Source organism: Sander lucioperca, chromosome 6 (genome assembly GCF_008315115.2).
Source record: "Sander lucioperca isolate FBNREF2018 chromosome 6, SLUC_FBN_1.2, whole genome shotgun sequence".
Taxonomy (NCBI): domain Eukaryota; kingdom Metazoa; phylum Chordata; class Actinopteri; order Perciformes; family Percidae; genus Sander; species Sander lucioperca.
The window spans coordinates 3,997,207-4,018,813 of NC_050178.1; the positions used below are offsets into that span (position 1 = coordinate 3,997,207).

Genomic DNA, 21,607 nt, shown 5'->3' on the forward strand with positions numbered 1-21,607 from the left:
CTTCAGTTTGTATTTTATGTCCGAATAGGCCAAAATCTTATATTCAATTACTGCCATATACAACAAAGACAAACAGCAAACTGGAGAAGCTGCATCCAGAAGATATTTTGTAATTAGTAACTAACTAGTAACTACTTGTTGCAGCTCTAGTCATAATTATGGACTATGCATATACATCCGATTATTTCGTATTGTAATAATCAATTTGTTTGTTCTTTTTGTGGTATGCTTGCTAAAGTACAATAAAATGTTTTTTTCTGCAATAAACATGCACCTTAGCAATATTATGGAACATGGTTGTTTATTTGAACACAAAAACTCAATTCTTTTAGTTAATTTGCAATGCCAAGTCAGCAGAATAAATGCAGAATAAATGAATTTTTAAAAGTCAGCAGAGACACTTAATCTTACAATATTTGTTGTCAGAAGAAAAACTTGTAAACTAAACATGTGTAGTTGTGGGTCAGTCTATCCTAAACTCACTTGTTAATAGTGTCTCTTTACACCCATCCACAGCTCTTCCACCATAAGTATAAGACAAAAATTATTTATCAATGTGTTCATTTTTCAAAAAAAAACTGAATGACTTTACAACTAACATAGGTCACAAGTAATAATAAATATAACAAAAAATGTTTGGCTTTTACTCTAAAAATAAGAACACAAATGCTTCACTCTTCTGAGTCCATTACTCATCCTCTAAAAGCCTACATCGTAATCCATGTCAAACAACTGCCAGAACCCTTCGGGTTTCATTGGGGTCCCTGTCTCGGACTCAGCTGAGAGCTTCTCTAAGACGGGTTCGATTCCTGCAAGGCACACAGAGCTGTTGCTGTCCTGAGACCAGCAGCTGAGAGGGGTGATGAAACAACCTTCAGCTATGGATCTCGCCTCCCTGTTTTGGCTGGTTACCATGTTCGGATCACGGCGCTCACAGAGAGGTGTTGAAACATTTTGTTGTTTGTCACAGTTCATGAGGGGTCGACTGTTTTCATTCGTGACAATGCGCTTATTCCTTTGTGAGAGCACCAGCGGCCTCTTTTTGCGCCTTCTATTGCTTCTCTGAGTGAATTTCCTCTTTCCTGCGACACAGCTGGGACCCTGAGGGGTAACTTTAGCCGGATTGTGCTCAAGGTTGTATGAGTTACATGTAAGCTGTGTGCTTTCAAGCTTGTTCTCCTGCAGGATGTTGGAGAAAGGCTGTTCCAGCCCTGGTGATGTCTGGATGGCAGTGTCTGTCACTCTCTCAGGGCTGGGTTTGGCTGAGTGCTTCGAGACTAAGGTGGTGAGCAGCTTCAGAGTCTCCTCAAGCATGTTTCGTTCTCTCTCCTGCTCCTCTCTCAGACACTCCAGACTATTCTTTAAGCTTTGCATATTTGAACCAAGTTCTGCTGTGGTGTCCCCACTCTAAATGGTAAAAATGAACAGTCATTACTAATCAGAAACATTTATTAACCACAAAATCTACTTTCTCCTCATTGAAACTGCAGCAATCTTGACCATAAGATAAATACATACTATTCACCTTTTGCACCCTATCCTCCAGTTCAGTCATCATCTCCTTCTGGGAGTTCACTTTATTCAAAAAAGTCTCAAACTGCTGGGAAATGTCACGCTGAAGACTGTTAAGATTATTGTGCACTAGGATGAAAGAATAAAAAGATATAAATGCATTTATAAAATAAAAATGTTCATCTGAAGTCAATACAATGTAAAAATGCTATGTCATTTTCCAAAATTAGTGGAGATTATGGGTGATCAATGTTTGATCATAGGGCAAAGAGCACCATCTACTGGCAATAATAAAGGTTTGCTGACTGCCTTTTTTACTAAACCAACCAGATCTACAGTATGCTGAGAGCAACTCTCAGTCCAATCATTTCAACTACCGATGAAAATTAGCACTTTCGAGCTAACTCGGGCACATTTACATTGTTTTAATGTTGATTAATGTTCACTGTCCCCTTTCAAATAAAGAAAAAATAAATAAATAAATACATATCAATAAATTAGGAAACTTACATGTTGATGCAAAATTGTCAACATTCTCAAGGACTGTTTGGCACACAGCAGTATTTTTCTCTGTGCCAGCAACCAATTGTTGGATCTGAAAAACATGGCAGCATTTTTCACGTTACATCTACAAAAGAGCAGCTGTGTAATCGAAAAAAGCAACAGAAGGGATGCCTATGATCACTTACATTGTTGAGAGTTTCTCGAAAATGAAAACATTCTTTGGCTAAAAGATCACTGTTAAAGCAAAAGGACAGATGTAAAAATGACAGAAGTGATTAGGCCTAATTTTATAATATATAATTTTTTTTATAATCCCACAAGTATAAATTCAAGGTGAGTTGCATGTTTCAAGTGATATAGAAATGTACCCGTCAGTTTTTTCTTTTGCCTTTTTCCTGTCCTCTTCAAATTTATCCAGTATTCCAAAGGCTTTGCTCTTGTCCTTTAATTCTCCAAACAGGAAGGGTTTAGTGTGATAACTGCTTGAAAACTTTGGCTCACTTCCCTAAATAAAAACAAAACAAACAAAAAAGGTTAAGAAACAAATTTTCACATAATCTGAGTGATGATGATTAATGAAACTGTATTCACTCATGGCCTTATAAATTGGGTGAAGTTTTCCATATGACAGTAGGCCTATATGTTATCCACCAAATGGAGAACGTTTACATAATGCAAAGAAACAGGTGGCGGAATTACTGCACCCAATCATCATTGCCCATTTATGTGGACTAAAGAGTCCAACAGTAATGTTTAATGCAATATAAGAATGCATTTGCATTACATGTCATTTAGCTGACACTTTTACCCAAAGCTACTTACTACTGCTATATATGTCAGAGGTCACACACTTCTGGAGCAACTATGGGTAAAGTGTCTTGCTCAGGGACACATTGGTTGATGTATCACAGTGGGAATTGAACCCACAGCTCCCACACCAAAGGCATGCACATATCCACTGTGCCATCACCACCCCATTTGCATGTTACTTAGTTACTTACTTACTTTAAAATCTCTGATGTAAGAACTCTCTATTGTCTCACATTATATATTGTCATACTGCCAAAACCTATATATATTTAATAAATAAATATAAATGTGTATAAAATTACTAATGGGAACAAAAGCACAAAAAGGTGGTAGCTCGCAAATAGCATCCAATCTTTTTTTACTTTTCTCACAACAACACACCTGCAAATATCCCCATCAGCTGTCGCATTAGACCCATTACTCTGCTCACTTAAAAAATAAAATGAGTAGCTTAACATGCATGTAAGTAATAACGCCATTAAACCAGTGGGGTTTGTCTCATGCATTTGGGTACTCTAAGACATATACTGCCTCACGTCACCAACAACCACTTTTAAGATAAAGCTGATAAATCTCACCTCTTGTGAACTTTGTTGGGATGTCCTGGCTGACAAACTCATATCTTGAGACATGCCTTGAGAATTTTCAGGCCAAAACTGAGACCCAAAGAATACCTGAGAGTCTGTGAAACTGGAGTAGCCGCTAGTAGACACATTTCTGTTGCTTGTTTTGTCCCCACAAGTATTGATGAGTAAAGAAAACACAAACACACAATTTGTTGGTGCAGCAAAACAGAGAAAGTGTGAAATCAGGTAAACACAGACACATACACAAAACATAAGCTCTACAAATGCAGGGCTTGATGATCAAGAGTTATTACACTATTTTTTCAGATTAAAAACTATTAACCACAGCGTCATATTACATTATTCACAGTTGGAGAGAAGAAATAGCTGATTGGAGTCATTGTTAAAAAAAAAAAGCATCCCACCTGCTTCCAGTTGGTATGTTCAGCATTTCTTTTATGTTCCTCGTATGATTCATTGCCTTTGATGACCTGTTTGTAAAGATAACAAGTTAGTAGCAATTTCAGCAAGCTATGCCTTCCTATGATCATTAATTCAGCTGCTGTCATTTGTAATTAATCATGCGAGTTAGCGTGAGTTTAATCCACAGCGCTATGGAGATAGGTCTGGCAATGCGAGACTAGCGTTAGTTAACGTTAAGTTAGCATTAAGGGCTTCACTAGATAACTTTAATTAACATGGAGTCAATTTAAACTCGTTACCTGTTTAGCTAGGAAAAACTCGTCAAGTTTGGTTGTCGTGCATTTAATACTAAACCCTAAAATATGTTTAATTAGACTTAGCTACAGTAGGCCGTGATGAAGAGGGGGAAGTCGAAAACGGACAGTAATCAAGCTCGCGAGGGTTTAAGTCTCCCGCCAGTGACCTTCCAGACAGAGCGAGGCTAAGCTGCATTCAAAGGCCGTCGAAAAAGTCCAAAATACATCTTGACAGGACCAAAACAACTAAACTTAACTTAACTTACAACTTACATACTTACTACTATTTATTGGCTCTATCACATTTATTTATCCAGTGTATATATTCAATTTATTGACTTCCTCAGCCAAGCCAACAAAAAAGTGAATTTAAATTCAGAAACAAGTAACCTTTCATTTCAATAATATTCAATTTCATTCACATTACAGTTACATACATTTCAGAAACATATTGATATACAATGTCTTTTTCCCATTTAACTTCACAGTATTGTACTGTATGTGCTTTATTGGACGATGTTTTGTCCTCAGTGGGCCTTTTTATGACGCACCAGAATTATAATCCACCCTGAGGTTTTATTGTTATGCTTTTTTATAATACAACAAAAAATACTGCAAATCTGGAAATTAAATACCAAGTACTCCTGTTATTATTTGTTTTATTATGGGCCTATTCTTATTATTAGTAGTAGTAGTAGTAGTTGTAGTAGTTGTAGTAGTGACGTTGGAAGTAGTAGTAGTAGTTGTAGCAGTATATTTTTAATATTAATTTGAATCTTCATTTATTTATTTATTTATGTTTTCTACGCAGACATGTTAAAAAAACACATAATCAGAGTTTTATTTTGAAAATCTTACCCGGAAGTGTCCGTGCTAAATGAAAGCAAGCAGGTAGCTATGAGCTGCGCACTGACTGTCTGTGGTTGAACTGCGAAGGTGTGTTGATGACAGATCTGCCCAAACCAAAAGTGACTTTCTGATAATAGCTCTGCGGCGGACCTGACCTGACGGTCATTAAACCACACCTAGGAGTTTGGTCAGGCCAAAGCGTAGTGTTTGGCTGGTGAGTTAACTTTTGTTATGTGCAGCTGCTCGTCTGTGATTGTACATACAAGATAATGTAACACATATTTAAATAATGTTAGCAAATCTGTATCTCTTAGGCCGACATCATTATTTTAGCTCTGACTGCTAGCATAGTTACGATTTAACTTCATCCCAGTGACAGGTGCTAGCTAACGTTAGCTAAACACCTTGATTGTATCCTGTAACTCAACTGACGTTAGAACATGTCATGCCATTTTCTGAAACATGAATAAATATGTTGCTTAATTATTTCGCATTTAAAAACGTAGGTGTAAAGATAGACAGGAAAGTAAGCTGTGTTTATACAAACTCTTGGTTGTGGGTAACTTCTGTGCAACACTGACAAATATGTGTTTAACCTATCCTCATCCAGAAAGGAAACTTGTTAAATGTATTGTAATATCAGGCAAGTTTAGGCAGTTACAATACACTTTGTTTATAAGAGACAAATTTAGACATTCACCTAAAAATCCTGATGGGTACACTGTTTTGTAACATAGGGTGGGGAGCAAAACTTATAAATTAACGTTGACTCTAATAAACATAATATCAGCCTTGTAAGAAACCTGAAAAGTTATTAAAAGGGTTGGGGATTCTTTAAATTATTTGATACTGGTGCAGAATCTGCACGATATATCCTCAAGTTTTGGTATACCCATAAAACTGCTGCCTTACATTGAGACATTAAATGTCCTTTCTACAATACCTCTTTTTTTCATTTACCAAAAGAAGCCTAACAAAACATAAATGTTGTCAACAGGGACAGTGTACAATAAATATATTGCACCAGATATAGCACAATGCTAACTTCCTTCTGTTGTCCCTGGGCGTGTATATAATGCACATATAACAATATAAAAAAGATAATTCCACATAATATTAGTAAATACTTGTAGGACAGACCAGTGCGAATACATTCAGAGAGGCATTATCATGACATACGTTTTAAACTGACTAAAACTAATATACTCCTTGTAGGGATAGCAGCATTCCACTGTTGTGTTGCTGTGATCAAAAAGTATGTGATAAGAAAGAATAAGATAAGAAACTTGATTGTCGGCTGTGCAAGACAACAAAATGGCAAGACTACAAATGTGATACCAACTGTTTCCACGAAGTATGGAAACTTGATACCCAGCCCTTGGTATTCATTCAATTTAGTTTGGTCAATAAACAGCAAATTCCACAAGACAGAACATTACCAACTTATTACAATTATTCCGGTTATCCTAATAATTAAATATATGACACATTTATTAGATAAACATCCAACCAGTCAAATAGTGCGTTGTTTGATCATTCTCCTCTCCTGTTGGACTAAACGGGTATCTGTCATTCAGTGTGCCTCGTCAAAGTCATTGATGTGTATCTAATTCAAGTTTGTTTGAACTTTAAGGGTTTGAATATGGCTCTGTCATTCCTTTTGGTCTTGGCTGCAACTGTGATTCTTATCAGACCCGAGACACCTGTAACTAAGGTAGAAAAAGAATTGTTACTCAGCTAAAGGGCCAATGTGTTCTTTGATCAGATACTGTAACACTGATTTATTAATCTGTGAATGCTGTTCTGTCTGTAGGCTTTACATCAGAACTCACTTGAGTGCTGTGGCGAGAAACAGAAAGTGAACAATTCATGTTCAAATGACACCCACTGTGAACCAGGTAATGTCGATGTTTTCGAACAGCTCTGATTCAAGTTGGCACACTCATACAGCATGTTACTAAGAGTTTTGACCTTTTTACATCAATATTATTTTATCATAATCAGTTAGATTAGCCACAGTGCTCTGGTCATTAAAGATGCAGTAGGTAAGACTTATAAAACTAACTTTCTGTCATATTTGCTGAAACTGACCCTATGTTCCAGTAGAACTACATAAAGCAGGTCATTTAAAAAAATATCTGGCTCCTCTGGCACCACCTACAGCCTGTAGTGCGATTTGCAAAAACCCACTGCTCGGGGGGTGTCTAACTGCATGTCAATCACTGCTCATGCACACAAATTCATTCTCCCTTGTGGGGGGAGGGGCTTAGGAGACCGTTTGGGCTTTAGCAGAAAGGGGGGGGAAGGACTGAAAAGTTGTCGAATTCTTTGGCTAAGTCCTGGATCTTCCCAATCCTACCTACAGCACCTTTTAATAAGTCTAGCTCATTATCAACACTTTGATTAATTCATGACAGTGAGGAGATGTTTTAAAGGTTCCATATTATGCTCATTGTTGGGTTAATACTAGAACATGTTTGCATGCTTTAATGTTTTAAAAAAAAACTTTTATTTTTCTCAAACTGCCCATGGCTGCTGCATGTTCCTGTATTCACCCTCTGTCTGAAACACTTTGTTTTAGCACCTGTCTCTTAAAAATGTGAAAATCATATCATTTTTTCAAGGTCACTTCTATCTTGTGACTGTTAAATTGCAGGGTGAAATTAAAAATGTGTTGGTGCAAAGGTATCCAAGGACAAATAAATATGAAATATGTTCTTGGTTTTAATTCTTCAGGATGCTTCTTGCGTGTCCTTGACAACAGCAACACTGTTTGCATATTCTGTGACTCCGCAGCTGTGGATTTGGAGAACATAACAGTCTGCACTTACAGTAAGGAGGACTGGGAACTGTCTACTTTTAAATAGACAAATCTGAATGTGTAATTTTTTTTTTTTTTTTAAATGTGCCCTCTTTGTGTGCTCACTAGACTATACGGTGGAGAGGAAAAATCACACAACTGTAACTACTGTCATTCCTAAAATTGGTAAGATATCACATTCACAGTCATAATGGACTGATTTACTAATTTCCCTATGTAGGCTATAATATTTATTTCTTGGTAATTACTGTCATGTTCAACAAGTTTAAATTATTAGCAAAAATACTGTAAATGTGTTTCAATTATTAGAAAAGAAACTGTAAATTCAGTTTTAAAGCAAATGTATTTTAAAGTAAATCAATAAAAACAACTTTAAGGGGTAATATAGTTATTATTTATTAAAATGAGATTGAAATTTAAGTTGGATAGTAGAATAAAAAAATATATAGAATCCATGAGTATAAGCTGTGTATGAGGGTGTAAAATGTAAATGTCTGCAGCAGCCGGTAAGATATTCACTATGTTTCTCATCAGCCCCTTCCGGTTCTCTCATGTTTCTGAGCAGGAGGGCCAGGTGTGGCAGCCTCGCTTCTTCTTGGAACACTGTTGATCAGCCTGTTCCTGATCCTCTCCGTGGCCTCCTTTTTCTACCTCAAACGCTCCAACCGACTCCCGAGCATCTTCTACCGCCGCGACAAGGGTAAAAACTGCACAGCTCTGCAACACTGTAATCATACAGGCAGGGTTTTGTCGACTCACCACCAATTAAATCCAGTATATAAAAGCATGGGAACACAATGCTATTGCTATGCTTTAGTTGTAATAATTGATGTTGACTCTGTTAAACTTAAATGTAACATTATTTTGTGTACTTTTACAGCCTTCATGTTCCAACCAAGTGAGACAGTAAGTCAATGTTTTGTATTGTTTGTTCCTAGCACACGCTACAGTGGAGCCTTGTGTCAAGACAGAATGTATTTATTGTCTCAGCAATGTTCTCGTAGTACAAAGACATTGTTTGTAAAAATGTCTCAAAAGAGATGGTTATTTATTTTTTTTTGTTATCCCCTTCTAGGCTGTCATGATCCCCTCCTCGACAGGTAAGACAACTTCACTATCTCTATCAACTACCTGTTTTGAAACTCGTTGACCTTGCTGAACAGGTTGCAAGACTATGTGAAGCTACTGAGTAATGCAATGCAGTCAAAACATTACACTGGAGTACAAAACATATTTAGGTAGGAGCGTTTACACACAAGTAATTGGCAACGTTAGTGAGGAGTGTTCCATACTTGAGGACTGTTGTAGCGAAGACAGGCTTGTATTCACAGAAAAGGGGGATCTTGGGCATAAAAGTTGTTCTTAAAAGCACAATCATGCAAAAATAGTTAGCGCAAAGATCCTCTGATTCCAGTGCATGTCTCCTCTTGTTTTTCCTCACAGGTGATTTATATGTTCTCTTTTGTTTTGTGTTTCTTTTGAAGTGAGGAAGCCAAGATATGTCAGAAGGGAGCGGCCCTCTGCAACATCAACACTGAATAATGACACCGTACCCTCCACATCCACCACCCAGGTCTATAATGTGTAGGAGGAGGAAAAGGAGGAGGTGGAGGGGTGGGAGTGCCAGGACAGGTAGGAGAGAGAACTCTCAGGAATGATGTTAGATTTAGTTATCATGTGAAGGTTCAGCAGTGTGAAGAAAGACCTCGAGTTGACTTGTACGAAGGTGGCCATATTTAACTGTAGCTGCTTCTGCTGCATTCTTGTCACGAGGGCTCTTACTTTATCGCTATTTAACAAAAATGTAAGTGTGAAATTGAGAAAGAATCCAGTAACTAAATTGTCAATCGTTTTGACACAGCCTCTGATATTACATATGTTTTTTTCACAGGATAACTTAATCATCCCAGGAAAATTTTTCAGGATTTCTCTGTAAATTTGGTCAGATTGTATTTTTTTTCTCCCACCAACCACTTCAGGATCACTCCGTTTGTTTTTAAGTCTGAACACTGTTATTAAACCAGTTTGATCTGCTGTTTGACGGTGCATGTTCGCTTGAATTGGCTCGACTTGATGGATTTCATGAATACAGGACTGTTAAATGAATAGTTTTGACAATGAGGGGGAAAAGCTTGAAAGCTCTCTAATTAACACGTTATACCTCTTTTAATCTTTACAAAAAACAAAATGGAAAAACCACAATCCCCCATTGTGCGGACCGGACTTTTCCGATGAATTAAGGTTTTTCCACTTTGGTTTTTGTTCATATTAAACCAACAACATATAACGTTGTGATTATTGAGCTTTAAAGGTGCTGGTAGGTGGATTGTGTTGCCTTTGGACAGAGCCCGGCTAGCTGTTTCCCCCTGTTTCCAGTCTTTATGCTAAGCTAGGTGGCTGCTAGCTACAGCCACATTTTGAATTGATCCAAGAGTGGTATCAATCTTCTTATCTACCTCGCTGCCAGAAAGCTAATGAGCATATATCCCAAAATGTCAAACTATTCTATTAAAGCAAAGATTGATCGAGCCAGTGAATTTTTTTAAATTTGGGACAAAGTCATAGCCCAGTGACGTTTGATAGAAGCCTGTGTTTGTTAATTAGGCTGTTGTTTACATGTGTCTATTTATTTACATTTTCTTGCTGTGCACTGAGTTTTACTGATTATAATCAGACCAACAGAATAAATAATGCGTCTTATAGCAGTAGAGTTCTTCTGGTGGACCAGGACATTTTAGGGAGAGTTACTGTAGGCGCTGACTGGACGATTGTTTGATTGGTTGTGGTTTTTATTATTGCATTTGTATTTATTATTTTTTGTGAGCTTAACCAAGGGGAATGTATTACACATGTACAACAAATCACGCATCATGAATTGCATTCCACAACAGACCCAGTCGAATATGAGAGATGTGAACTCATTATCAACAACAGAATCAATATTTTTTCATGTGAAGGTCTGTGATACTACAAAACATTTTAAAATACCAGTTTTGTTCCATAAAGTAGATTCAAATTCCAATAGATTTCTCTCTCAAAACATAAAATGAATCCTAGTGCACTTTATATGTCTGAGGCCATCTGGTAATGTTGGACAAGTATGAATGAGAATTTTTTTGTATAGATGGCAACAATATTGTTGCATTGTCGAATTTACGTGACTACTATAAACTTTTGCCAAATGTCTGAAGAAAATTGACAAAACGGTGTGCCATTACTGTGATTACTGTGCCATTATGAGCTTTAAATGCAGCTAGGAAACATATAGTCATGACGTGATGAATAATTGGAATTATATCCAGTGGCCTTTACTGTACACCATTCACAAGGCTAGATATCCAAGTTTTATTTGCTATTTAATTACATAAAGTTTTATATATTAACAACAATAAGGTTGTGAAAATCATTTCCGTCATCAGTATATGTGAAGTAACATGAAGTGAACCATGATAAAAAGGCAGCAACCATTCCATGAATATTCCCCGTTTTGCTATTGTACAGACAACCATAAGCTGACATGTACATATTATTTTATACAAAATGATGTATTGTTTTTGTAATGATGTATAGTACATATTTTAGTTTCAGTGCCATAAAGAATATTCTAAAGATGTATGTAATGTTTGGAGAAATAAAGCACCTTTCCATAACTTTCCTCCGTGCAGTTATATGAACTCTCACTCTGCTATTTTTTTGTGTGACACTAGTTAGCTGTTATTGTTCAAAGACAAATTTGAATAATGTTAATGTTTCTTTTGTGGTTCCTGCTGCTAATAATAAACAATGCCTCACTGTGTGCCAGACAAGAATTTCTTTATTATTATTTTGCTGATTGCTTTTAAATTTCCTCATTGGTTTATTGATTAGCTCTTATTCCAGATAATCAGGAATGAAAATACTTAATTTATCTTGATTGTTAACATTACAGTATCTTTATTTTCACTTGTGGTAATGTATAGCCAAACTGTAAGTGAACTCAGTACAGTACTTTTATTGTCTAATACAGAGGAAATACCAATACAAGTCTTAATGTCCGGAGATGGAGACATTTGCGTACAGACAGTGATGTTGTAGTCTTCATGCTGTTTTTGTTTTAGGGTGGATTTTTAAAAACTTGTTTCTCTTTAAAACAAAAATCTCAAGATTTCTTGAGTTGGTGCTCTCCTACATACACTTACAGGATCTGAAGAGCGGATGTCAAAAGTGGTCAAATTTGACAGTATTTAAGACAGGTGTACAATCCCACAATCATGTTTTTGATTTCAGAGGGTTTTCAAGGTTGTTCTTTTGTGTAAGACTTGAGACCACGGCTTGATGTTAAATACTCTGGGATTGTAATGACCTGCAAAGTTGTGTGATGAACCAAATATTTTTAGAAAAAAAATCCTTTTTAATGTAAATTAAAAAATAATGTATGCATGCCTTTGTAGAAAAGAATTGACATTTGTTCAGATGTCATTTTAAATGCACTATATACACTACCAGTCAAAAGTTTGGGGTCACTTAGAAATTTCCATTCCACTCCATTACAGACAGAATACCAGTTTTTTTAATCAGGGCAGCAGTTTTCAGATTACATTATGTGCGTACATAATTGCAAAGGGGTTCTTGACTGTTGTAGAAAGAAGTGGCTGATCTTTAATGCAATATCTGCATTGCCCATTATCAGCAACCATTCATCCAATGTTCCAAAGGCACATTCTGTTTACTAATCTGATATCATTTTAAAAGGCTAACTGAGAAAACATTGGAGAACCCTTTTGCAATTATGTAAGCACATAATGTAATCTGAAAATTGCTGCCCTGGTTAAAAAAAACAATGCAACTGATCTCAGCTGGTATTCTGTCTATAATGGAGTGAAATGGAAATTTCTACGTGACCCCAAACTTTTGGCCAGTAGTGTACATAAAATATCCATGATCCATTCAAAATGTTTCATGTGTCAGGATGACCTCTAGGTCACCTAGTAGAGTGTGCGCCCCATGTAGGCTGAGTCCTTGGCAGTGGCCAGGGTTCAAATGTGACCTGTGGCCCTTTGCTGCATGTTGTCCCCCTTCTCTCCCCTTTCTGGTCTTTAAGCTATCCTATCAATTAAAGGCCATAAAAGGCCCAAAAAATAATCTTGAAAAAAAAGGTTTTGTGTCATTGAACTTATATCATGTTAATAATGGAATTCATTATCGATCTCACCTCTAATAACTGTAAAAGGGCTTGTATTTTAGGGTACTGAAATGTCATACCTCTGGTAATAGAGGGACGGATGTTTGCAGCTACATGTGACTGGACATACTACTCTATTTATAACCGCTGAGTGCAAGGCCCCAGTCTGACATAAGCAAGGACAGACGGACATCAGAACTGAAATGTCCCTGCAGGGAGAAAGTACCGACACCTTCAAACTGGACGCTTTGTCCTTCTGCAACAGGTAGGTCTCTTTTTACAACAGAAACACATTAACATGAATGTACTGTAGCCAAAGGCTTAATGTTGGCTGTGTTGATATTGTATAAATAATGTAATGGACGAGACCTTCAATGACTTTGACGTAGAGAATTTCAAACAATACTACAAATTAACTGTGTTGATGAAATACAAAATATAATGAGTTATTTGAGTTGACGTTATTTTAAGTAAGATCATATTTCATTTTTTTGTTTACGTATATCACATTGCATCAATGACCCCACCGAGTATGTTTGTTAAGCTGATACAGTATGTTGTGTCCTGACATTGGACAGCTGATTTTTTCATATCAGGTCATATGACCAGAATATTTTGGGCTCTGTTATAGAGCTTGTGACCACAATAATCTGGTGTTGCTTTAAAACCTCTCAAGCTTTTTACAAGAGCTTTTTTGCCTTCTGCATAGCAGTTTCCTAATGACAGCTGATTACAAGCAATGTTGAGCTCCAGAGAAATGCACGCTCTATATTATATACTATAACTTAGCGAGGATGCCAAGGATGTACTGCTACTTCTTGCATTATATTATTTCAATTCAATTCAACAACTTTATTAATCCCACAAGTGGCAATTAGTTAAAGGACAATTCCGACGCAAAACAAACCTAGGGGTTAATAACAGATGTGTACCCACTCTGTCGTTCTCTGGGACATGATTTCATGCTAATCGAATGTGTTTGTAGCTTGAAACAAGCTAGTGCGGACCGCTGATTAGCTTACAACGCTAGTATTCGGGGCACAGGGAAAGCTATTTATACCACTAAAAGGCTCAAAATATCACCACACTTCAACTGTACCATAATGAGGGTCCCTAAATGTTAACCGAAGCATTGAGAACATTGTAAATGTACAGACAGTTTATTAAAAAGATAGTTTAGGAAGACCCTCATTATGCTACCGTTGTGTGGTGATATTTTGAGCCTTTTTAGTGGTATAAATAGTGTTTTGTTTTTACTTTCCCTGTGCCCCGAATACTAGCATTGTAAGCTAATCAGCGGTCCACGACTCCGCGCTAGCTTGTTTCAAGCTACAAATACAATTCGATTCAATTAGCATGAAAACATGTCCCAGAGAATGACAGAGTGGGTACACATCTGTTATTAACCCCTAGGTTTGTTTTGCACCGGAATTGTCCTTTAAGAGCAGCTACAGACAACACACACATACATACAGCACACAAGCCTACATATAGGCCTACACCCTAGAGAGTAGATAAATAAACAAAAATAAAAATATAGATTCATCCATTTAAAAGTCGAACTGCAGGGATAAAAGAATTAGAGTGGCGATTAGTTTTAAAAGCAGGTAAAATATATCAACGTCTTAATGGCAACAGAGAAAATTCACTCTGAAGAACATGATCTTAAGCAGACAAAATGCTCGTTGCTTTACTCAAGATTTGTTGATTACAAAGATAATTTAAATCTCTTTGTTTCATACTAATAATTTTAGAGCAGGTTTTGACTATATTCTTCAGTCTGTTTCTGTCTGTGACGCTTCGAAACCAACAGATAAAAGAAAAAGTCATTTTGCATGCAAAATACCTAAATCTGCAACCTTCTGAAACTGATCTTCATGTTTCCTCTTTTTTCTTCAGATTGAGTGAGGTATCAAAATGGATGATTTAGATCACAGCATGCACATTGCAGAATATGACTGGACAAGCTTTTATGAGGAGTGTGAGGAGTGTTGTCTGCTGCAGCCTTCGCTCGCCTGCCATGATAGCTCGAGCCTCAGTGAGTCAGAGGATTCGGAAAACTCAAGTTCAGTCTTCGGCACAAGCCAACAGGAGCGACAGCAAAGCTCTCCTGCAAACTGTGATGACGCTGAAAGCAGCGCTGCAGGATGCTGCACGGAGGAAGAGAACTGCACAGGTTGTGTAAAGTATATATCAGTGCAGATTATTCAGAGTGGTTCAGGAGAAGGACAAGATGATCTTACAACAAAAGCTGAACTATGCCTTAATCATCCTGAAGGAACCACCATCCCCATAGCAGAGCACAACACAGAGAAGACAAATGGCATCATCACAACCACCCTGCAAACTGAGCAACTAAATGTTCAGTCATCAGATGGAGATGTGCAAATGGAGAGTGACATTCGTGAACTCAAATCCACACAGGAATCTGACCCACTTTCTTGCAGTCGAACAGAGCTCAATGTGAATGAGCCGCACACTACAGACAGAGCTGAGAGTGAGGATGTGAGTGGAGGAGCTTTAAGAGCAGAAAAAGAGCGCTGGTTTGTGACAGTGAATGACGGTCCTGCACGACAGCGAGTGTGTGCCACCTCTGTGAAAAGAAAACGGAGACAAAAAAAAACTCGTAAGGACGATCACATGTGGAGACCTGGGAAAGAGAAATCGCTTGAAAGCAGCCTAAAGTTTGAGATAATGAAAGATAAAAATGAATCTGAGGGAGGAACATACACAGAGCATGTCACACAAGCAAACCAAAACTTGGTGCAAAAATCAGGAGGGTATCTAAGTGCTGAAGATCTTGAGAACGTTCAGATTGGAGTAATTTCAGATTCATCGCAAATGTCTTCAACGTCTGGTGAAGAAGACAATTTGTCAGAAAAACTGGTGATGTCTCACTCCACCAAAGACAATATCATTGAGCCAACAATAGACAGAGCATTGCAAAACACAAGCACCTCAGCATCCACACCCCACCAAGACCTGTCACAGTTTGACAGTGTAGAGTCTGATGAGCTTGAAGACGATGTCAAGTTCTTCTCCATTCACAGTTTGGATTCTGAAAGCTATCAGTCAGCTACTGAATCAGTGGAGGAACTTCAACATCTTCTCGTGGAACACCAACAATTGCAAAGCTCATCATCTCTGACAGAAAACAGCTCTCCATTCAATCTGACTGAGAATACCAAAGCAGACACTACACAGGACAGAGAAGTGCATTCTTGTGCTAGCACTCTCTCATGCAATGTAATAGCTACCAACGCTAAAGGTCATGAAAGCGCTGATGTTCAGCCCACCCTCACATTTCCATCTGCTGGCCAAAGTGCTGACAAAATGCCAGATGACAACTCCACATGTGATAACGACACACACAGCACGCTGCCCCCGAATACACCTGGAGTCCAAAAACATGAAGTTAATCTTTCAGCATCTGATTGCTCTTCAGGAGATCAGCTTCTCCCCATTCCTGATTTAACTGTAACATTCTGCTCTGTGGCTGACAGCCCTGAAACATATGCCGAAGCCGTGGGCCACACTCGACCTGTGTATGCCATTTCCGCTTTTTGGGATGAAATGGAAAAATTGACGATACATGACATTTTGCAGCTCAGGATGGGTAGAAGCACCCCTCCCAGGGAAACACAAGAAACAATGACACCAAGCGTAGACGATCACAGCTCTTTGATTAACACTGCGGAGTATACTTTTTTTGATGGTGGTCTGATGGATACATCTGACACTGCTGACTCAGACTATTTCACACAGCCTGACGAATCCAAGCCAGATCGCTCAAGCTGTGAGTTTTCCACCTCCGATTTTGAAGAAGAGTACTGGCAGTTTCTTGGTGCCAGTAGGAACCCCACTCCTGACCCTCAAAGCAAAAAACAACGAAGCACAAGTGACTCTCCTTTCTTAGCACATGAGGAAGAGGACTCCACAGGCTCTGAAGGAAAGGAGACACCTGTGCCTTTAGAGGACTTCACAAGTAAATGTTTTGAGGATCAGGACTCAAATGTTTTCATTTCAAGCGAACTTGCATGGCCGAGACAGATAATAAAAAGCAAAAGCATGCACAACGTACAAGCTCTCAACACAGAGGATTTATCTTTGCAGTTGCTACTTGGGAATGATGAGAGCAGTCTGTTGCTCAGCAGCTGTCCATCTCTGGAGGAAAATGTGGTTTTAAAAGCGAGCGACAGCGTTGGAACACTGATAGCTGCACCTTTTCTCGATGAACATTATCAAGTATCCTTCCCTGAAGTGTTTGAATACTTACTCAGAGAGAATAAAACAAATGGGGAATCGCGGTGTGTCACCTTCTATGAACCAGAAGCCATCTCAGTGGCTCCTGTGTTTGACTACACTCTTTGTACATTCAGGGATGAAATGTCATTCTTTTCCCTTCATGATTGCCAGCGCAGCGATGAGAGACCCATACCCATTTTCTCCTGTTCTCATCCCACTGTCAGAGAACTCACATTCCCACATCTGAACTATGTTTTCTTCTGCAAGGAGGAGGACGACATCTCTCCAATCAGAGTTGTGTCTGGCTCTTTCATCCAGGGCAGTGATTGTGGGGCAGCAGCCCCACATGGATTTCATAGCTGGAAAAGTTTGATAAGGAAGATTCACTTTCCTGACAAAGGTAGCATCTGGTGCAGGAGATCTGGTGCCTGGGTGTTCCCAGTTGAGGCTGAGAAGATCACCATGAAGAGTGCGGATCCACCAATAACAGTGCTCACTGAGAGGAGAGTCACTTCAACGCCTTCTCAGTTGTTTAGAGAGCTAGCAGTGCAGCAGAGGGTTTTGGAAGCTATTCAGACAACAAGTAAGTCTGAGCTCTCTCATACAGCGGGTTGGATGTAAAAAAAAAAAACACACACCCAAAGCAAAACTACAATTAAATGACATCTACTGTGTTTGTGCATGTTTATGTGTGTGACAGGACGAGAGGGCATCTTCTCCACACTGAAGCAGTCAGATATGTGTTTGGTCTGCATTGCTTTTGCCTCCTGGGTGTTAAAATCCTCTGATCCGGATACTGCTGATGCCTGGAAAGCAGGTATGAAACTTCTTGCACTGTTATTCTGCCATTAATCATTAATCTTCTAGTTTAAACCTGGTGTCTAAAATACAAACATTAAATGCCCTGAAAACAAATTCTCTCCATCAGCTTCTTCCTGAAAGGTGATGTCACGTATATTTCTGTGCACCAATCAGAGTTTAGCAACACTGTATTTAAAATCTGCCAGTCGTTTTTTGAGCTGAGTTTTTGAGTGTTGAACACTAATAACTATGAATATTAATTGTTAATGGGAAATACTTATTTGAAACCACATTTCCAGGGGCTTTAAGTTTACTGAACCTGAAAAGTAGCCTACTGTATAACTTGAATTGACATCCAATTCTTCAAAGTAACCTTTATTGAAATCCTGTTCAGCTCTGCTAGCAAACGTGAGCGCGCTGTCGGCTATCCAGTACCTGCGGCAGTATGTGAAGAAGAAGAATCCTTCTTAAGATGATCCCTGATATGTGTACACACAAGAGAGAAGAGTCCTTTCCAAACTTTTTCACTTGGGTACATCCATAAAATGCTTTGGGTCTCAAGTTACAATGAATACAGCATGTAAAGGTAGACATTAGCAAACTGACGTTTTAAGTTCTTTTCAGCCTGAAGCTAGTTGGACATTTTTAGTCTGATGATATTCTACGTTTCTTACGATTACATGAAAACCAACAATGAATTGATCCTAATAACAATTGTCTGTGTAACTAAAGCCTGATATAGCTTATTCCTCTCTGACAGGGACCTCCATTGTTGTCCAAAAACATCTTACATTACAATTAATATTGACGCTGTAGAGTGACTAGCAAATAAGGGGCTGAATATAGTTCCCAACAAATGCACTATTTCAAGATTTAAGATCAAGATTCAAAGATGTATTGGTCACATATTCATATTTTCAATGTGTGCAGTGAAATGTGGGGGTGGTATACTCTCTAGACTAGAGGATGTGCTAAAAGGCTAATGTGCAATACAAATACAGAGTAAAAAATAAGTATCGGACGCAGACTACGTAATAAACAAGACACGCTCAGACAGACATTATGGTTACGTTTGCTAAAAACTAGTGCCTAGTTGTTTGAGGAAGTTATTTAGCTTTTTATTTTTTATTTATTCATTTCAATCAGTATATTTGAGATATATCTGATATTCTAATAGGAACAAATTGGCTTGGGGTTGAGAGCCACAGACAGGATAATGAAGTTGGAAAGTATTGAGATTTTGGTCTTTTAATGGGATTTGTTGCGAACACACCGGGCGCGTAAGCGTCGCGTATAACTGCTATTTTTATTTCGGTGTCCCACATGTTATCGAATCTGTCCGCTCACATCGGGCGCGTAGCTTCGCGTTGGCCTGCGTGCAGATTTTTTTTTTTGTAGGGTGGTAGGGGAAGACTCATCCCTGATTGGCTCGCCCTGACATTCTTACCCTAGCCATAACCAATCCCTCTCCTCTTGCCTAAACCTAACCAGAGAATTTCTAATAAGGGGAGAAGTTCCACTCTCCTTCCGGCTTCTGAACTGGTTGCAGTTCCACTCTGGTTCCACATAGGGGGCGCTCACAGGCGAGTGTAGAATGAATGGTGGTCTATGAGGCCCTCAAAATCCACTTTTCTCAGGATATCATTTTTTGTCTAGTAATTTAAATGTTGCATTCGAACGGGGAGGTAAAGAAAATACACACTGCTGGGTGTTAGATTTTTTAAAGGGGCTTTTTTGTTCTAAAAAGCCTTTTAAAATGTCAATGACATCATACACATCGTACGGCCAGAGATACTGCTTTACAGCAAGCTCTGAGTCGCTTCCTTTTTTCACTCGAGGCATCGACAACACAGCTGACAGGTTAGGCTCTCCCTGTCAATACACGTGCTAGAAAGAGGTTTGCTAATGTTTTAAAGACCTCGCCGAAATATTTACTCTGACATTCTGGTTCTGCTTCGGATGCTGTCAAGTGGGATCTCCGATCGTAATCAGTCCTTCACTGACCAATCAGCATTCATTAGCAGAATGACTCAACCTGTAAGAAATCGAAAGGACATAAGTACTCGCTCATTCAACTTTCAACCTATAATCCATGTTGAACTTGCAAAAACTACAATCAAATCTGAGATTCGTCAACGGCAATCAGGTGAAAGAGATAAATTTAGCCGTCTAGCTCCATAGAGTCCCATTCATTTTGCACTCGCCTGCAATCACCCCCAGTGGAACTCTGGTGGAACTGCAACCAAATTCAGTATAATAGAGTGAACAGGCTCTCCGTAGACCGGCTCTGACCTTACCAACCCAACCAGAGCAGGCAACGAGTACTAGCCATTCAGGCATGAGTTCCCTAATGAATATTCATGAGTCTTCCCCTACCATCCTGCAAAAACAAAATTTGCAGCCCGCGTGTTGCAGCGATCAAGCTAGGTTTAGTTTCAGCGTCTCTCTCTCTATTTCTTGCGCGAGACGCGAGCGTATGTGTCAAGCCAGGCAGGTAATCACATACAGGAAGTTCACAGTGCAGCCGGATACTTTACAAAAATGATGCTTTACAAAAAAATAAATAAATAAAACACCTAGGTTCATGGTGATTTTGGCTGTCTTGACACGCGATCAGGCACACGGAGAGAGAGAGACCGGCGGACGGACAGAGAGTCACACACACACACACACACACACACACACACACACACACACTACAATTACCACAGTTTTCCCCACTCATCCTGTCTCTTTCTATCGGAGAGAGAGACTTTGATTGTTCAGTTCTGGTTAAACTGAGGTTGGTATGTGGACCATTATGTAAGCAGAGAAGCTCATACTTTTCAGTATGGGTAAGGTTCAGTACGGACAGACTGCATAAGCTGTGCATGATGGGTAAGCATCGTCTAAAACAGTGGTTCCCAAACTTTTTGGCTTTGTTCAGCTTTAATACAAAGTCACAGCTACTTGTTACCTTTCATCACAGGCTGCACAAGTTGTGAGCAGCTCAGAAGGATTTTTCACTTTTAGACCATTTCATTTGAATAATTCCATACAGGCAAGTAGAGATAAAACTATACAGCATTAAACTACACAGAAGAATGTAACTGTGTAGCAGTTTTAGTTTTTTCTTGTCTCCTACTCTGGTAATTAACTCACAATGCCTTAGATTAATTCCAAACCCCCAGGATGGGAACCACTGATCTAAAATACTTTGTAGTGAAAAGGCCAGGGTATCTGCTAAGATCCGTCACATCCTGTGTTGGAACAATATTTAAGCTTTAAAAATAGCTAATTATTATATATTTGCCTACCATATACATAAGCAAAATCTAACTGACATATCCATTCTCAGATGCTTGTATAAATTACCCCTAAATATAGTGCTGTTGCCACGGTCACATTTTGTGTAAAGATCTACAAGCAACACTTCATATCTCTTGTCAAACAAGACTGGGTACATATGATTTTACATATATGACAGATTTTGTGCAATAAAGTGATTAAATGCAATAAAACCATGAATACATGACGTTCCTCTCTGTCCTAGTTGATGTGTGCAAGAAAAAAACAGCGCTAACAGGAACTATACTGTTATTTTCACAGTATAAACCCACTGTTGCCAGTTTATTAGGTA

At 38.5% G+C, this 21,607-nt stretch overlaps 3 protein-coding genes across 8 annotated transcripts; 2 read left to right on the plus strand and 1 right to left on the minus strand.

Annotated features, from left to right (window-relative positions):
• Positions 1–17: 17 nt before the first annotated feature.
• LOC116041633 (interactor of HORMAD1 protein 1) lies at positions 18–4,289 on the minus strand. Of its 4 annotated transcripts, none has more exons than XM_036002336.1 (8): positions 4,115–4,289; positions 3,818–3,883; positions 3,405–3,543; positions 2,385–2,521; positions 2,202–2,250; positions 2,023–2,107; positions 1,526–1,641; positions 18–1,407 (listed from the first exon to the last, which is right to left on the minus strand). In XM_036002336.1, exons 2-8 carry the CDS (start codon positions 3,868–3,870, stop codon positions 700–702), a joined length of 1,287 nt encoding a protein of 428 aa, XP_035858229.1. In that variant the 5' UTR covers positions 3,871–3,883; positions 4,115–4,289; the 3' UTR covers positions 18–699. The 4 variants fall into 4 exon arrangements, with proteins under 4 accessions (XP_035858229.1, XP_035858228.1, XP_035858230.1 ...); XM_036002335.1 differs by having other exon boundaries at positions 3,405–3,549; XM_036002337.1 differs by having other exon boundaries at positions 4,200–4,285.
• Positions 4,290–4,973: 684 nt separating this feature from the next.
• Positions 4,974–11,584, plus strand: c6h1orf159 (chromosome 6 C1orf159 homolog). 2 transcript variants are annotated; one of them, XM_031287610.2, is made up of 10 exons: positions 4,974–5,174; positions 6,594–6,674; positions 6,774–6,858; positions 7,697–7,792; positions 7,890–7,946; positions 8,347–8,481; positions 8,662–8,687; positions 8,857–8,881; positions 9,266–9,413; positions 9,673–11,584. In XM_031287610.2, exons 2-9 carry the CDS (start codon positions 6,603–6,605, stop codon positions 9,367–9,369), a joined length of 600 nt encoding a protein of 199 aa, XP_031143470.1. In that variant the 5' UTR covers positions 4,974–5,174; positions 6,594–6,602; the 3' UTR covers positions 9,370–9,413; positions 9,673–11,584. The 2 variants fall into 2 exon arrangements, with proteins under 2 accessions (XP_031143470.1, XP_031143468.1); XM_031287608.2 differs by having other exon boundaries at positions 9,266–11,584.
• A 1,518-nt stretch (positions 11,585–13,102) lies between these two features.
• si:ch211-157b11.14 (uncharacterized protein LOC799552 homolog) lies at positions 13,103–19,027 on the plus strand. Of its 2 annotated transcripts, XM_036002443.1 has the most exons (5): positions 13,103–13,207; positions 14,842–15,118; positions 15,170–17,770; positions 17,888–18,004; positions 18,383–19,027. In XM_036002443.1, the coding sequence occupies exons 2-5, from the start codon at positions 14,860–14,862 to the stop codon at positions 18,457–18,459; spliced, it is 3,054 nt and encodes a 1,017-aa protein (XP_035858336.1). In that variant the 5' UTR covers positions 13,103–13,207; positions 14,842–14,859; the 3' UTR covers positions 18,460–19,027. The 2 variants fall into 2 exon arrangements, with proteins under 2 accessions (XP_035858336.1, XP_031143346.1); XM_031287486.2 differs by having other exon boundaries at positions 14,842–17,770.
• The last annotated feature ends 2,580 nt before the right edge of the window (positions 19,028–21,607 follow it).

Bases quoted from the DNA above. Each gene is read 5' to 3' on its own strand.
- c6h1orf159 (XM_031287608.2), top strand. From the start codon at position 6,603: ATGGCTCTGTCATTCCTTTTGGTCTTGGCTGCAACTGTGATTCTTATC. The intron at 6,859-7,696 runs GTAATGTCGATG...TTAATTCTTCAG, and splicing joins TGACACCCACTGTGAACCAG to GATGCTTCTTGCGTGTCCTT. The intron at 8,882-9,265 runs GTAAGACAACTT...TTTCTTTTGAAG, and splicing joins CATGATCCCCTCCTCGACAG to TGAGGAAGCCAAGATATGTC.
- si:ch211-157b11.14 (XM_031287486.2), top strand. From the start codon at position 14,860: ATGGATGATTTAGATCACAGCATGCACATTGCAGAATATGACTGGACA. The intron at 17,771-17,887 runs GTAAGTCTGAGC...TGTGTGTGACAG, and splicing joins GGAAGCTATTCAGACAACAA to GACGAGAGGGCATCTTCTCC. The intron at 18,005-18,382 runs GTATGAAACTTC...AATCCTGTTCAG, and splicing joins TGCTGATGCCTGGAAAGCAG to CTCTGCTAGCAAACGTGAGC.
- LOC116041633 (XM_036002335.1), bottom strand. From the start codon at position 3,870: ATGAATCATACGAGGAACATAAAAGAAATGCTGAACATACCAACTGGA. The intron at 3,550-3,817 runs GTGGGATGCTTT...GGACAAAACAAG, and splicing joins AACATACCAACTGGAAGCAG to CAACAGAAATGTGTCTACTA. The intron at 2,108-2,201 runs GTAAGTGATCAT...CATGTTTTTCAG, and splicing joins TTCGAGAAACTCTCAACAAT to ATCCAACAATTGGTTGCTGG.